Genomic DNA, 16,281 nt, shown 5'->3' with positions numbered 1-16,281 from the left:
CATCACCTAAAGACTTGGCTGCTCAAGGACTGTTAGGATGCTTTTCCCCTCACTGTCATGAGTCCCTTATCATCCCTCACATATGCCATTACATTGTTGCAGCTTTTCTTTGATCTACCTCTGCCTCTGTCAACTGCTGAGTGGTCTTCCCAAAGCATATTCACTACCATGATCAAAGAATCTCTGATAACTACATGTTATACATTCTACATTGCATTCAGAGCCCACCATGGTGATACAACTAGACCATTCTCCCTTTCATGGACGTTTTGCTTGAGCTGAAGGGCTCTCCTGCTTCAGTGCTTTTGATCAACCTGAATTGTCCCTCAGCTTCTCTTTCTGCCCCTTCAGCATCATATTTTCAAGAAACTTTCTCTAAACAACCAATTCTTAACACTTTGACCCATGATACCACATTTTAGAGCACCTACCCTTTCATACATATGTGGTCTCGACCTAATAAAACTAAGATTTTTGCAGTCACAATTTATATCCCTTCCCAAAGTGTCTAGCCCAGTGGCTGCAACACAGTAGAAATGCAAATATTTGCTAACTCCCTGATGTTCTCTTCCCCTTCTTTTTCAGCAGCACCACCTCCCTACGGTTACGACCATGAGATGGAATACTGTGCAGACTTGCCTCCTCCATACTCCGCCACCCCACAGGGCTCAGCACAGCGTTCTCCACCCCCTCCTTATCCTGGAAACCCAAGGAAATAATCTATCTCCCAGAACAGAACATGTGCCAATGGGTGATCTTGCCTGGAATAAAATGCCTCTACTCAGAAACAGGCAGGAAAGAATTGCTCCAAGGAATACTTTTTGGGGTCAGATAATATGTCAGGTGGAATATCCCTGCTAGGAGATAAAGGGTTTCTACCCTGCTCAAAGCTGACCTCATCTGGAGTATTAATGTTTGGTTCTATGGAACCATATTTTAAGAGATCCGCTGATCCACCTAAGCACATTCAGAGAAGAGTAATGTAATTGACAAAATATCTGATAATCATGTTGTTTAAGGCCAAGGTGAAGGCAGTTTCAGTATTGATCCTGGAAAAAAGAAGATCTAAGTAGGATGGGAGAATGATTTGGCCTACACAAGGAAGCAACTTTATTCTACATAGCTCTAAAAGTCAGAACTAGAATTGTTCATTCTTTCATTCATCAATAAATGTATTTTAAATGCCTAAGAGCTTACTATGTGCCTAGCACTATTTGAGGTCCTGGTGGAAGTTACAGGATGGGTGCTCTGGTTTTAGTACAAGAAAGAGCAACGACTAGATTGCTTTGTGAAGCTCTTGGTAGAGACATGCTCCAGAAGGGATAACAAAATCAAATAGTAGATGGGTTCATTGGGCCTCAGAAGTTCTGCTTGTGTTTTAGGTGGGTGTGAAGTGAATTTCTATGTGTTCAATAGTGAATACAACAGAAAGAGTTGGATCTTATTTATTTAATTACAGAGTTAAAACAAGACCAAAAAGACTCAACAACCACTTGAAGCCAAGAACTCTTCAATGCCAGCTACTACCACCTAAACATCATCTGACTGTATAGTAGATCAGAATAAAGGTTATTCCAACTGTGGTGAGAAAAAAAAATTGTATCACGTTCCACAGGTAGCAGACACATCACTTCTGAGTAAAAGATGAGAAATCAAATATTCCCACAGGATTTCAGGTCATGGAGCAAAAATCTCAGAACTTGACCATGAAGATACACAATAGGCTTGCAAAAAGAAGGAAGAGTGGGAAATGAAGTTCAGATTCCCTTCTGTGGAAATCTTTGAAACTATTATTTTTTTCTTTTTGTAAAATTTTGATAATCTATTCTCTTAAAAAAGTTAATAACAAAATTAAGATACTGACATCAAACTGTTGCCTTTTGCCAAAATGCAAATTTTATGAAGTGCCTACCTTTATATGTATAATAAATAATTCTAATGTGCTGTATTTTGCTGTGAGTGATCTTAACATTTTATATTTTTATATGAGTTGTTTCAGGTATTTATAAAAATTGTATATTGAACATTGGAAATAGATGATTAGATTTTTGTGTCATTTTATGATTAAATCTAAAATGTTTAATCCAATATCATCATCAAAATTCAGTGAAATCCCAAAAAGTGCCAAGAATTTTGCTGAATGAAAGAATCAAATGAAGCATTTTAAGGTTTAAGTTATAGTACCTATACTTGCAGATAAGAAGCTTACTACATCATTATTATAAGTAGTATATATTACTTTCAAATACCTATATTAGAAAGATATTGATCTGACTGAAATATAATCTACCTGCCAGTAAGGTCCAAAGGCTGAATTTGTTTTGAATGACTTCCTTGATTTTTAAGCACTGATTATTTTCTTATACATGAGGATGCGAAGCATTCAGGAGTTTCAGCCTGTTCTAGCGAGGGGCTCCCCGACTTACATAAAGTTTTCAGCACAATTTTAATAGTACCCATGCTTTAATTTATTTTTCTTCTGCATGTGGTCAGACCCAATTACACTGCAGCTATGACTCTCAAAGTGCCAGGGTCCCTGTGATGATTCTGAGAATGCTGAATACAAATATACCATATATTCTTTAAGAAAAATGGAAAGGAAAGACCAGCAGATAAGAGTTTTATCATCTTCACCATCAATAAACATTTATTGCATACCTCCTACGTTCTGCAGATTTTCCCCAAATAGAAGCCAGTTCAGTCCACACCATCTCTCTTCTTTGAGTTGTTTATGGCCTCCCATAAGGCATTTAACAAACCCATAAGCCTACAATAGATGAGTATTTTTACTATTTGTATTAAGTGGCATAATAGCATAAATGCGCACATTACAAGTATAGACTGTTGGAGTTCACTGGTTGTTTTCATAGATGATGATGCTTGGGGAAAAATAGTATAGGATGTGAAAGCTTTGAATTATGGTTATTTAAAAACTAACATTTGCTGTGGCCAAAGTGTTTACAATAAGCAATAAAATGAAAGAACCTATTATAACGCAGAGTATATTTTCATTGTCTTGTGTCCATTTTTTTAACCCTCTATTCCTGCCGACTTTGCCTTATTCTTCTGTACAGGAAACACAGGGCTGGAGCCAGACCGACTTTATGTTGAATCCTGTCTCCTGCCTGTGTGATCTGAAGCAGGCTACTTCATCTCTGAGATTCAACTTTCTGCTCTGGAAAATGTCAATAATATTATCAATCTCTTCGCATTCTGCAAAAACTGGATGAATACATACAAAATTCTAAGTATAGTGCCAGGCACATAGAAAGTGTCCAATAAATATCAGCCCAAAATAAATTAACAAAACAACAATACAATGAGAACAACCTCTAGAACTGTATTATCCAACACAACGGTCACCAGCTACATACAGTCATTTAAGTTTAATTTAATTGAAATGAAATTAAATGAAAAATTTACTTCATCTATCTCACTAACCCCATTGCAAATGCTGCATAGCCTCATGTGGCTAGGGGCTACCTACATTATTGGGTAGTGCTGCTCTAGAGAAATCTATGCAAAAACACAGTGAAATTGTAGGAAGTCATTGAAAAAGAGACCACTCCAATCACCTCCTCCAGGAGAAACTATGGACTTTGTCAGCTAATTGTGATGTCTTTCACTTATGTGTGTGGAGAGTCCACTCCCATGGAAGCAAGACCGTAACTTGCGTGAGAACCACGAGCAGCGAGAGGCTTATCTGGCCCTCTCCAGAGCCATGGGCAGGAAAGCTGTTGCAAGAGCTGAAGGGCTGATGATAGGAGAGAGACCTTAGACCTGACGTTAGAGCTGATGAAACAGAGCCGCAGCCTGTTCTCAGAGTCCAGTCAATTCTGCAGCTGCCTACCCAGCTTCAGAAGGCAAATTGCCACTACAGGAACATCTGGGGCTACCTACATCTTCCTAAGGCGTAGGCTACCCTTCTGTTTTTTCATAATCTTGTTCCCACAACCAAATGAAGGCAGCACTCATCATACATCCAGTCTACTTCCAACTTGTCCTTCTTTAACCAAACTCATTTTGTCAATTTTTGGTTGTAGGTGAGGAAGGGACTGGGACACATAAGACTATGTATGAAGCTCATCAAATAGTGGAGCTGTGGGTACTATTGTTTTAATTTTTCACTTAATTAAATGACCTAACACCAGAATGCCAAAGTCATATGGTCACCTTGTTAATCACCATAGAGGCATCTAAAGACTACCATATTCTCAATCAAAACCTATCTGCAATGCATAGTTTTTATTCTCTGATTTGGGGCCCAAGCTGCATGGGATATGGCTGAACTTGTACAAGGGCAAAACTCTTCGGGTGCAACTGTACTGTGTAGTATGGTTAGTTTAAACAGTGTCAGGACCTCCAGAAAAGGAAAGTGACATGATTAACTATAAAACGACCCACAGGTGATTCTGATTTCCAGCCTACTTAACCCCACTCAGGCCTCTAACACCCCTCTAATACAGAGGAGAGAACCAAGGCTTCAGAGTAAGGGAGACTTTGGTTCCTCACTCATCTCTGTCATCTTCTAACTACATGTTCAGAGCCAAATAACAACATTTCCATAACCTCAGTTTCATCCAAACTGTATGAATAACACCATCCTTGCCAGGTGGTTGCAATGATTATAAACAGTATATGTGGAACATCTGTCACAAAGATCCTACCTGGGTTGGTGACTCTGACAGATGCAACTGAATAGACAAATTCTCTTTTTTTTATGCCCCACTCCTAAGCCTTACCACTTCTATAAACAGGTGCATTCATCATCCATTGCTGTGTGACAAATTAACCCAAAACTTAGTGGCTTGAAACATGTATTATCTCAGTTTCTATGGATCAGGAATCTGAGGGTGGCTTATCTGGGTCTTCTGACTCAGGGACTGTCACAGGCTGCCGTCATCTCAATATACAACTAAGAAAGTATCTGCTTCCAAGCTCACTCCCACGCATGGTCACTGACAGGATTCAGTCCCTCCAAGCTTTGAGCTGGGACTTCATTTTCTCACTAGCTATTGGCCAGAAACCACCCTCAATTCCTTGGCATATGGGCCTCTCCATAGGACAACTTTAAATATGTCAACTTGCTCCCCTAGAGCAAGCAATCAAACAAGAACCATGGAGTGGAAGAGAGTGCTAGGAAGACAGAAGCCACAGAATTTTGAAATCTAATATTGGAAGTGATATCCCATCACTTTTGCCATAATCCATTCTTTAGAACCAGGACACTAAGTTCATCTCACATAAAAGAGAAGGGAATTACACAAGGACATGGAAACCAAAAGGCAGAGAGCTTTGAGGGCCATCTTAGTAGTGGGTGTACCATAGCAAAGATATTTTATCTTATTCTCCTTAAATTGATTATTTAGAGTTTAGGCAACATAGAAAATAATACCTTCCTTCTAATGAGAATGCACCAACTCAACAGCTGAAAGAATCCAAGGCCATGCTTGACTGTGATCAAATTGCTTTCATTGGACCGACAAGAGCAGAATGGAGCTGGCAACATTCAAGGGCTGCATTAACTAGATAAGTGCTACATTCCTAAGAAATATTGAAAAGATACACACAAGGCTTGTGTTTCTCATGAACTTCATTTATGAGCTAGACTAAGGCCCATCGTATTAGGCAGGGAGTGAAGTACAGCACATACCACATACCTTTATGGACGAGTCTTAAAATAGTGCCAGTTCTAACCTTTGTTTCAACTCCATTCCAAGATATTTAGTCTTCATCAAGAAAATAATTCCAAGACAAGTTCCCAGATGAGTGTTCAGTGGATCAAGTTGCTACCTAACCTAATCCTGAATGCCTTCCCTAAAAATAACATCCAATCCAAGGAAATATTTGGAACTGTGGGAACATGTGTTAGAATATTTGCCTTCTCTGGATGCATGAAGGAGAAATTGGTTTTTTAAAAATTTAGACTTTGATTTCTATTTCTGCTCTGCTCCCCTTTTACTTTTCTTTTCTTTTTTTTCTTTCTTTTTTTTTTTTTTTAATGGAGTTTTGCTCTTGTTGGTCAGGCTGGAGTGCAATGCCATGATCTCAGCTCACTGCAACCTCCACCTCCTGGGTTCAAGCAATTCTCCTGCCCCAGGCTCCCGAGTAGCTGAGATTACAGGCGCGAGCCACCACACCCAGCTAATTTTTGTATTTTTAGTAGAGCCAGCGTTTCACCATCTTGGCCAGACTGGTCTCAAACTCCTGACCCTCAGGTGATCCAACTGCCTCGGCCTCCCAAAGTGCTGGGATTACAGGCATGAGTCACCGTGCCCAGCCTCTGTTCTCCTTTTTCTAACCCAGTCATGAATAGCTTTTGAGTGTGTATCACCTGTCATTTATTTTTTAATTGTTGTTTGTTTTTTCTTTAGAGACAGGGTTTCATTCTGTCGCCCAGGCTAGAGTGCAGAGGAATGACATTGGCTCACTGCAGCCTCAACTCCTGGGCTCAAATGATCCTCCCACCTCAGTCTCCCCAGTAACTGGGAATACTGGTGCGTGCCATGAAACCTGGCGAATTTATTTTTTTGTAAAGACAGGGTCTTGCTATGTTGCTCAGACTAATCTCGAACTTCTGGCCTCAAGCAATCCTCCTGCCTCGGCCTCCCAAAGTGCTGAAATTACAGGTGTAAGCCGCCACACCTGGTCCGTACCTGCAATTTCTGAGCGTGAGGAAGAAGCAAGGGAATCATTTTCTGAATCTCGTTTGGTCATGGCTGATAAATGAATAAGATACCTTGCATTGTTTCCATACCCTGCAAGATGAATAATTTTTTCTGACTAAAATCTGAAGAGATCCAAGAGATCTGATTCCCCATTTTTGTACCTTATCAGTTAATGTCTTGATTATCACACATTTTGCATATCATCTTCCCTACTGACCTGAAAGGAACTTGAAAGCCATCCAAAGGGATAAAACATTCAGAGTTCAACTCCTGCTTTACCTGTGAAATGAATTTGGAGACCACCCTCTGTGTCCCTTGCCACCACCTGAAGGCACAGTGCTAATTCCCTTACCTCCTAGCCTGAGGATAGATAAACCCTCACTTATGCTGCGGAAACCCTCCTCATCTTTCCAGATCTAGGTAAAGAGCTGATATCTGGAGAAGAGGACTCTGGTAAATTTTTCAATCAGAATTAATCATTTCCCACCTCCAGCCATTTTGGTACCTAATCCAATATCCCTCTTGTAGCCTTGTAATAGATGTGTGTAAATGTCTGTCTCCTCCATTAGATTCTAAGCTCTTTGAGAGCCAAGACTGTCCCTTGGGTATTTGTAGTCCTCGGGGAGTACCTACATGATATTTGGGACATGGTAAAAATGATTGAATATATTAAGTAAGCAACTAATATTTGACATGAAGGAATATTAAAATAACTTTAAGAATGAGAGGAAGTGAGTTTATAGAGAGTAACATATTCTAACTGTAGTCCATAATCTAAGGTATGAGTCAGACAACTGAACAAAGGCTGTAGTTTCATAGTTTTTAATGGATGATACATGTCAGTACAGATATAGTTAGATCGTGCCTTTAAGTGCAGTATTAACACATGCCCCTTCATGAGAGGAATGTGCTCATCTTGAATGACTCACTTAGTGGGAACAGGACAACATGTCAGTTTGGGAGAGGCACTTTCATAATTCTCAAAATTAAGCTTCTCATTTTTACATAAAAAGAATACCAACCAAATATCAGAAAATAATTGCTTCACGGATTGTATTTCCATAGAATAGATTCTAATGCAATTTAGACTTCAGAAGCAATGTCCAAAGGATACACTAAAGGTATTTTACTAAAATAAGATGCCATAGTTTTCACATTACCATTTCTCCAGGGTATGCTGAAAAACTACTGAATATTCTGAAAAGAAACAAAAACACTAAAATTGGCTGAAAATGGGTTATAAAATTGCATCCAGCTTTTGTGCTATTATTATTTAATATGTATGAAGAGAAATAGTGCATTTATCCATGTTCTGAAAAGCAGTAATACCACTGTAAAAACGTTGATTCTCAATGAAATAGTCCCTAGAAATGTGTTACCTTAAATAATAACAACAGTAAGTGTGTGTGTGTGTGTGTGCGCGCGCGCGTGTGCACCAAGCACCGTTCTAAGCAATTTACATTTAATTTACATTTAACCCTCTCAAACCCATGGCATAGGTATTCTTATTATCCCCATTTTGCAGCTTTGGATACTGTAAATATGTCAATTCATAATCTTTAGGCAAATTCTAGTGATAGGCATTGTGCTTTTATTATATTAAAACAATTCTGAAAAACAGGACATTTTTATGCGAACATAATTCTAACTTTTTCTTCCTCTAGGATGAACCTTGCCTAAGAGACTTCTTATTCTCTCATGCAAAGAAAATCTTGGTAGAACCGCTCCCTGTGCTCAGTCCTTCAAATACTGAGAGTGAGCAGTTAAGCTCAGCCTGGGCTCCTGCCTTCCGTGTTACATGCAGAATACAATGATTTCAATGACTAACCCTTTTCTCCTAGTACAGCATAAGCAGCCATAAAGTAGTACTTACCTGAAACTATTGATTTTGCCAAACTCAAATGAATTAATAGAATAATTCTATCAAATAATTTAGATGAACTCATTATTTAATTTTTATGTGAATTGACCATCATATTGGCACAAGTTCTTTACAATATGTCAGCAGAAATAAAAATGAGGACCAGACATCACTTCACTATATAATGATTTTTTGAGCAAATATCTGGCATGACATAAGATATCTAAAAGTGTTGGATGAACAAAATGTCGAATAGAAACAAAAGGTAAGAAGATCATTGACATTAAACCTTTTTTGTACTGTGTACATATCCCCTTTCCCTTTACAAATCCACTCCCCACACCCTCCCCTCTATCTCTGCCCAGGAGTCTACACTGCTTGGACTGCATCAAGGACTTCCCTTGACACTTGTGCTCCTGGTTGAATTTGGCCAATGGGGAGGCCATTCAGGAGAGCAGAAGGAAAAAGGAGAGTGAGGATGGAATACTTATTTGAAGTACTTATTTGGATGGTGCCTCTCAAACACAACTCCAATTCCCATGACATGCCTTCTCCAAACAGCTATATTTCTTAGTTTCTCTTTGCCCTTTTAGACCCAGGGCTGCCAAGTTTCCCTATTGCTGCTAGTCATGGAGTACTGCACTACTGCTTATAGTTTCACTTCACTCTATCCACGTGAACTCTCTTCAAATTACTCAGTATGGGTGGCCATCTACTTCTTCCCAAGGCCCTGGTTGAGACACTTTCATTCTTTTAAAAATATGTGGATATTTAAAAATATCCAACCGGAAGCACAAGTGTCAAGGGAAGTCCTTGATGCAGTCCAAGCAGTGTAGAATCCTGGGCAGAAATAGAGGGGAGGGTGTGGAGAGTGGATCTGTAAAGGGAAAAGGGATATGTACACAGTACAAAATAGGTTTAATGTCAATGGTCAACTTATCTTTTGTTTCTATTCGACATTTTGTTCATCCAACACTTTCAGATATCTTTAAAAATATTTTAAAATATCCGATATTAAAATATCTTTTAATATCAACCAATATATTAAAATAGACCAGCATCTCTTCTCAACTGTTCTGTGTTTGCATTATGTGTTTATTTGAGAAAGCAAGCAGGAGACCTGGGTTCTAGTCTCAACTCTACCACTAACCAACTTTCAGATGATGAAAACTTCTGCAAGGCCACTGTGTTCTTAAGAACAAAATGGCTAGGTGCAGCAGCTCCGACCTGTAATCCCAACATTTTGGGAAGCTGAGCCAAGAGGGTTGCTTGAGGCCACGAGTTCAAGACTAGTCTGGGCAACATAGTGGGATGCCATCTCCACACACACACGAAGTTTGTAACTAGTCAGGTATGATGGTGAGCAACTATAGCCCTAGCTACTCTGGAGACTGAGGCAGGAGGATTATTTAAGCTCAGGAGTTGGAGGTTGCCGTGAGTTATGATTGCACCCAGACTCTGTCTTTAAAAAAAAAAAAAAAAAGACATTTAAGCAGCCAACAAACATATGAAAAAAAGCTCGTTATCACTGGTCACTGGAGAAATGCAAATCAAAACCACAATGAGATAGCATCTCACATCAGTTAGAATGGCGATCATTAAAAGTCAGGAAACAGCAGATGCTCCTACTATTGGTGGGAGTATAAATTAGTTCAACCATTGTGGAAGACAGTGTGGCAATTCCTTAAGGATCTACAACCAGAAATACCATTTGACCCAGCAAGCCCATTACTGGGTATATACCCAAAGGATAAATCATTCTACAACAAAGACACATGCACGCATATGTTTATTGCAGCACTATTCACAATAGCAAAGACTTGGAACCAACCCAAATGCCCATCAATGATAGACTGGATGGAAAAAATGTGGCACACCATGGAATACTATGCAGTCATAAAAAAAGGATGAGTTCATGTCCTTTGCAGGGACATGGATGAAGCTGGAAACCATCATTCTCAGCAAATGAACACAGGAACAGAAAACCAAGCACTGCATGTTCTCACTTATAGTGGGAGTTGCACAATGAGAACACATGGACATAGGAAGGGGAATATCACACACTGGGGCCTGTCGAGGGGTGGGGGGGTTAGGGGAGGGATAGCGTTAGGAGAAACACTAATGTAGATGATGGGTTGATGGGTGCAGCAAACCACCATGGCACATGTATACCTATGTAATAAACTTGCATGTTCTGCACATGTATCCCAGAACTTAAAGTATAATAAAAAATTAAAATTAAAAAAAGAATAAAATGTCCATGGCAGCAAGGATGAACAAACCAATAAAAAGGAATCATATAGACTCTTAGAGACACCATAGGACATTTTTATGTAACACTTATTAAGTGAGAAAACAGACACAGAAGAGATGAGAGACTTGTTCAAAGTTACTGCTGATGGGACAGCTTTTTGGTAGCAATCCTTGGATATAGAGGATATAGACTCCAGTTACTTGACACTTCTTTCCACTCTCCTACATATTATTTTTTTTAATTTAACAAAAACATAGCACTTAATGTGTATCAAGCACTGTTTTAAGTTCTTCACAAATGTTACCGCATATAATTATAATGTTATCTGCATTTAACAGGTGAAAAAACTGATTTTTAGAGAGGTTAAGTACCTTCTCCAAGGTCACACATCTAACCATGGCATGCAAAGTTGAGCAGGGAGACCACAGCATCCTTGCTGTTATCCATTGCGCTGTGCCACTTCTCTACACAACTGTTGGTTCAGGTTATTGTTGACATGCTCTTTCCAAACTCAGGGCCTTTGCACATTCTGATTCCTATCTGGAACATAGCTGACTGTTTCTCATTCCTCAGGTCTTACTTTTTTTTATTTTTCTTTTTAGAGACACAGTCTCACTCTGTTGCCTAAGCTGGAGGACAGTGATGCAATAGTGACTCACTGCAGCTTCCAACTCTTCAGCTCAAGCAATCCTTTTGCATCAGCCTCTGGAGTAGCTAGGACAATAGGTGCTCAACACCATGGCTAGCTAATTTTTTACTTATTTTTTGTAGAGCTGGGATCTCGCAATGTTTCCCAGGCTGGTCTCCAACTCCAGGCCCCAAGCGATACCCCTGCCCAGGCCTTCCAAAGTGCTAGGATTACAGACAAGAGCCGCTATGTAGGCCAGATCACATGTTAAATACCAAACCATGAAATAAGCCTTCTCTGACAACCTGATCTGAGCAGGTCTCCAACAATATCTTGTTCATTTTTCTGCATCAACATTCCCTATATGCTGCCTTCATGGCACTTATCCCAAGATGTAGTTAAACAAATGTGTGTTTACTTCTTTCTGCTCTGTGCCCTTCCTCCACTAGACTGTAAACTCCCTGAGAACAGGGCTAAGTCTGCTCAATGCACGACTCTATACCTAGCACCCAGAGTAGGCACTGAGTAAGAAGTATATGTTGAATCAATTATCAAATGTGTTTTATAGAGCTATAATGTACGGTGTAGAATGTAGTTGCACAAATACTCTAATAAGGGCAAAGTTGCATATAAGTCCAAAGTTCTCAAATTCGAAGTGATTATAAGAACCAGCTCTCCTCCTCCCCTTCTACCCCTTTTCTATGCTGGCTTTTTAAATGGGTATGATTCACCATGAGTAATGGTATCATCGCTGTCACCCCCGGCCAAGGGGTTTTTGAAACAGTGCAGTAGGACCCCAGGTGATGCACCATCTAGGGAGATGCTACTGGTATTTAGTGCACCACAATAGACAATTGCATTAAAAAAGAATTTTCCTGCCCTAAATTTTTCTCAAGATTTCACTTCCTCAGTTACCTCACTATCAACCCCAAAGGAAAAAAAAACCTATAATTACAGAGGGGTCATTACTTCTAAAATATTTTGATTATTTAATGATGCTAACATGCTATTAGCAATGAATCGCTTAGTTGACTGTGCTGATCTGAGGAGCAGGTGGGTTTAAGAAACATTCTACTTCCCTTCTCTTCTTCAAACTTTATAGACTGGTGTTTCAATAGCAAGAATATCTCAAGTTGTGCTTTGGCCTCTCTTGCCGCAGTTCTGTTTTGACAGTTCTGTTTCACCCAAGTAATGGCCTTGTGTCCATGACTCCCAGGGATGGATGCAAATATCCATTGTTCAAGTCAAGATATATTTTTACCTGACAGCAACCTGCATTCTGTTCAGAGAAAAGATGCATTTTATTGTTGGTAAAGAGGTTGAGCTGTAACTTGTGGATGCACAAGTTGTTGGAGTATGAATAATTGATACTAGACATAAGTCCTTTTTATGGCCTCCATTCGTTATGGGGAAAATCCAATCAGGCAGCACTGTTTTCATGTCACCAGGTTTGAAGTGTGTCTTTGGAAATTAAAACATTGGCTTTTTACGTGTGCTGAGCATGGATTTAAGTGAGTTAGACCCTGTACCTGTAAGATAGCATTAACATTAAAATATTAAAGGCAAGATTTCTACTTAAGAAGAATGAAACAGAAAATTACTAAAATGGGTCCATTGATATCATGACCTCAAAGCCCAAGTTTAAAAATAAAATAAGATTGGTAGGTTTCGTAGGAAGAAGATGATAACCTCTTCCCACAAGTTATCAAAAAGTAAGCTTGGTATGTTTGTGAACACCCTTTTTAGAATCGCTTTCATTCATGCCGGCATTTATTCAATCAACAGATTTTTATTGGGAACTTACTGTGTCAGACACTAAATGCTGGGGGTATAGCAATGAAGAAAATTGGCATGATCCTTTAACTCATAGAGAATACAGTAAATCTCTATGTATGGTACATGAAAAAAGGTCACTACAAAGTTAATTCATCAAATTCAATTGTAGGAAGTGCTGTGAAGACACATTAGCACAGGATGCAACCTTAGAGGTCATTAAGCGTGACCCTGTGATCTCAAAGGTGAGAATACTGAAATTGTGGGAAGTGAAAAGTCTTAGCTGAATGTAGACAGAGAATACAGCAGACACATTGGTCACACTGGTCAACATAGATGAAGTAGATGGAATCGTCTCTAGACATCAAGTTGACGAGACGATCAAAAGGCAAAATTCATTTGTACATTTGTTTTGGCTAAAGTCAGGCTCATAGATAATGTCATCTAAAGAGTTGTCCTTAAGAACATGTATCTTCAAAGTCTGACAATCTGAGAGGCTTTCATTTCCTGTTTTAATGTAACCAATAATGATTGTTTTCATTTCATTTTGTTTATTAAACCTATTAGTTATACATCTATCCTTTACTCACTTGTCTATTGGTTAGTTGGTTGGATGTAGCAAGGCTCAACTATTTCACAGTGGTAAAAGTCCTTTATAAAGACACAGATCATCAATTCAGTAAACAAGGAGATGAGTTGTGCTATATAGGCCTAACTTTGTTAATATTCCTTCATTCATTCAACAAATACTGACTGAGCACGTTACTATGTGTCAGCCGTGGTCCTAGAAGCTGGAGATTTTTCAGGAAACAAATAACTCCCTGGAGTTTCATTATAATGGAGGAGAAGAAAACATAAACAAATAAATAGTGCATCGACTGTGAAAAAGCTCTGAGAGAAAAGAGCAAGCTCAAAGGAAAGACAGTAACAGGATTGGGAAACCAAAAGCCTGGGTTTTTGATAGGATGATCGAGGAACTATTGATACAGTGCCATTTAAGCAGAGAACTTAAAGAAGCAAGGAAATGAGACTTGCCAGTATCTAGGACAAAGGTATACCTGGAAGAGGAAACAGCAAAAGCTAACCCTCTGAGGTAGGGTAACACTCAGCCCATTTGAGGAAGAGCAAGGAGGCCATTGTGGCTGAAGCATCATGAGTGAAAGGAAGAGAAGATGAAGATAAGGTCACATAAGTGTCAGAACACAGGTCATGTAAAGCCTTGTAAGCCATGGTAAGGATTTTGGATTTTATTCTGAATGAATTGGGAAGTCAGTGGAAGATACTGAGGCAAAGAGTGATGTATACATATAGATATATAGTACATACTTATAGATGCTCATCAACTTCTAATACTAGCTACATCCAGATAAACCCACTGTAAGTTGAAAATATTGTTAAGTTGAAATGTAGGGCTTAAAAGCTAGATGATGGGTTGATGGGCGCAGAAGACCACCATGGCACATGTATACCTGCGTAACAAACCTGCACATTCTGCACATGCATCCCAGAACTTAAAGCAAAATAAAAATTTAAAAAAAAGAAAATGCATTTAATACACCTAACCTACCGAACCTCATACCTTAGCCTAGCTTACCTTAAACATATATATATGTATATGTGTGTGTGTATATATATATACAGAGAGTTACTATAATGTGTGTTTGTTTCAAATGACAAAATTGTGTAAGATATATCTCTTTGCTGCAATATATAATACTTGTATTAATATATTGCTCTTAAGATTGCAGAATGCTCTGATTTCTATAACTGCATTTTTATCTTCCTGTTACAGATGCTTGATGGTGGCACATGAGAGAGAGAGGTGCAAAACGAAGATATAGGATTAAGGCACATTTGCAAATACACAGCTTGATACCATTTCAAATTTGGTCATGGTTATCTTTCCCATCACAACATACATTAACGTCCCAGCAGAGTGCTTCTTCTAGCACATCTCTAGTAGATACGTACAAATGATAAACAAAAAAGAAAATCTTGGAAATCAGGTCATTGCCATGGATCTTGAAGGAGTTGGAGGTGTAGCTGAGTTGTTGAGTAGCAGCTGGGGATGGCTGCTAGAGAGGTGGTACTGGAATAAAATTAGGAGTAATTCAAAGTAGAGTGTTATGGTTCCCTGGAGATATTTTTTTACTTCAAAATGTCTCCTTGTGCCTAGAGAATGCTGGCAAAACTCTAAGCAGCCCTTCTCAGCCTATCCACCAGAAGTACACCCAGAAATAAAACTTCCCAGCACAAGATTAGGTCTCGAAAATTTATTTTCATTTTTAAAAATCCTTGGGTCTTCTCTTTGGACTTTCTACTAGCCTGTTTGCCATTTCCTGGACTGGAGAATTGGGTTCTTTGTATGGTTCTGTCTACGGTTCTGGATGCTTATGACCCATATGATACTACACAAAGATTCACTGCTGATTTCATTCACTTTATGGAGAGTGGATAGGGACAAGAAGCGTTGTGTCAGATAACATAAAAGCGAGGGCTGATAAGGCTGTGGCTTTTACAGCTGTTCTTATAGAATATTTTATTAGTTTTCTTCCAGAACTGAGATGTCCCATAGCACATGAGGCCTTCCACCTCCTAATGTATTGCAATTTGTGGGATATTTAATATCTTTTGGAATTAACGTTGAGCAAAGCTAAAGGAAAAATGGTAAATATTATTTTCCTGTGTGAAGCAGGCTTACTGTACACAGCTTACCATTTTATCTGAGTCCAGTGAAACAGAACACACTCATACAGAACAAGTCACATGAAGCAGATTTCTTACTTACAGACAGGCAGCAAAGGAGAGCAAAAGCCTAGGATTCATCACAAACCAGTTCCCCAAGTCTCAGGAAAGCTGCTTGGGACAAATGGAATCTTGACCATGCTGTGTGACTCTCCACTTGCTCGGCAGCTGAGGGGCCCTGAATGGCAGGCTGCCCTGAGTTTATACGCTAAGGTCAGGTGAATCACTGGGCTAAAGCTTTGGAAGACATGCTGCTTCTAGTGGAGGACTGGAATAGAACCAAGGCCATTTCAGCCAGTCCCTCCCTATCTCAGGATTTTATAGTCCCAGCACATTCTACAGTTACTATTGA

The 16,281-nt window shown here is 39.2% G+C and overlaps 1 protein-coding gene across 6 annotated transcripts in view; it reads left to right on the top strand.

Annotated features, from left to right (window-relative positions):
* LOC105472802 (cysteine and tyrosine rich 1) overlaps positions 1-3,204 on the top strand; it is a 105,374-nt gene extending 102,170 nt beyond the window's left edge. Inside the window, exon 4 of one of the 6 annotated variants that reach the window (XM_011726332.2) lies at positions 589-3,204. In XM_011726332.2, coding sequence (XP_011724634.2) covers positions 589-719 — 131 coding nt within the window. In that variant the 3' untranslated portion in view covers positions 720-3,204. Of the gene's footprint in view, positions 1-585 lie in introns of all 6 variants that reach the window. The other 5 variants (XM_071095528.1, XM_071095527.1, XM_011726331.2 and 2 more) reach the window with 5 other exon arrangements.
* Positions 3,205-16,281: the final 13,077 nt, after the last annotated feature.

Source organism: Macaca nemestrina, chromosome 4, assembly GCF_043159975.1.
Source record: "Macaca nemestrina isolate mMacNem1 chromosome 4, mMacNem.hap1, whole genome shotgun sequence".
NCBI lineage: Eukaryota > Metazoa > Chordata > Mammalia > Primates > Cercopithecidae > Macaca > Macaca nemestrina.
This window is presented reverse-complemented; position numbering and strand designations above follow the sequence as displayed.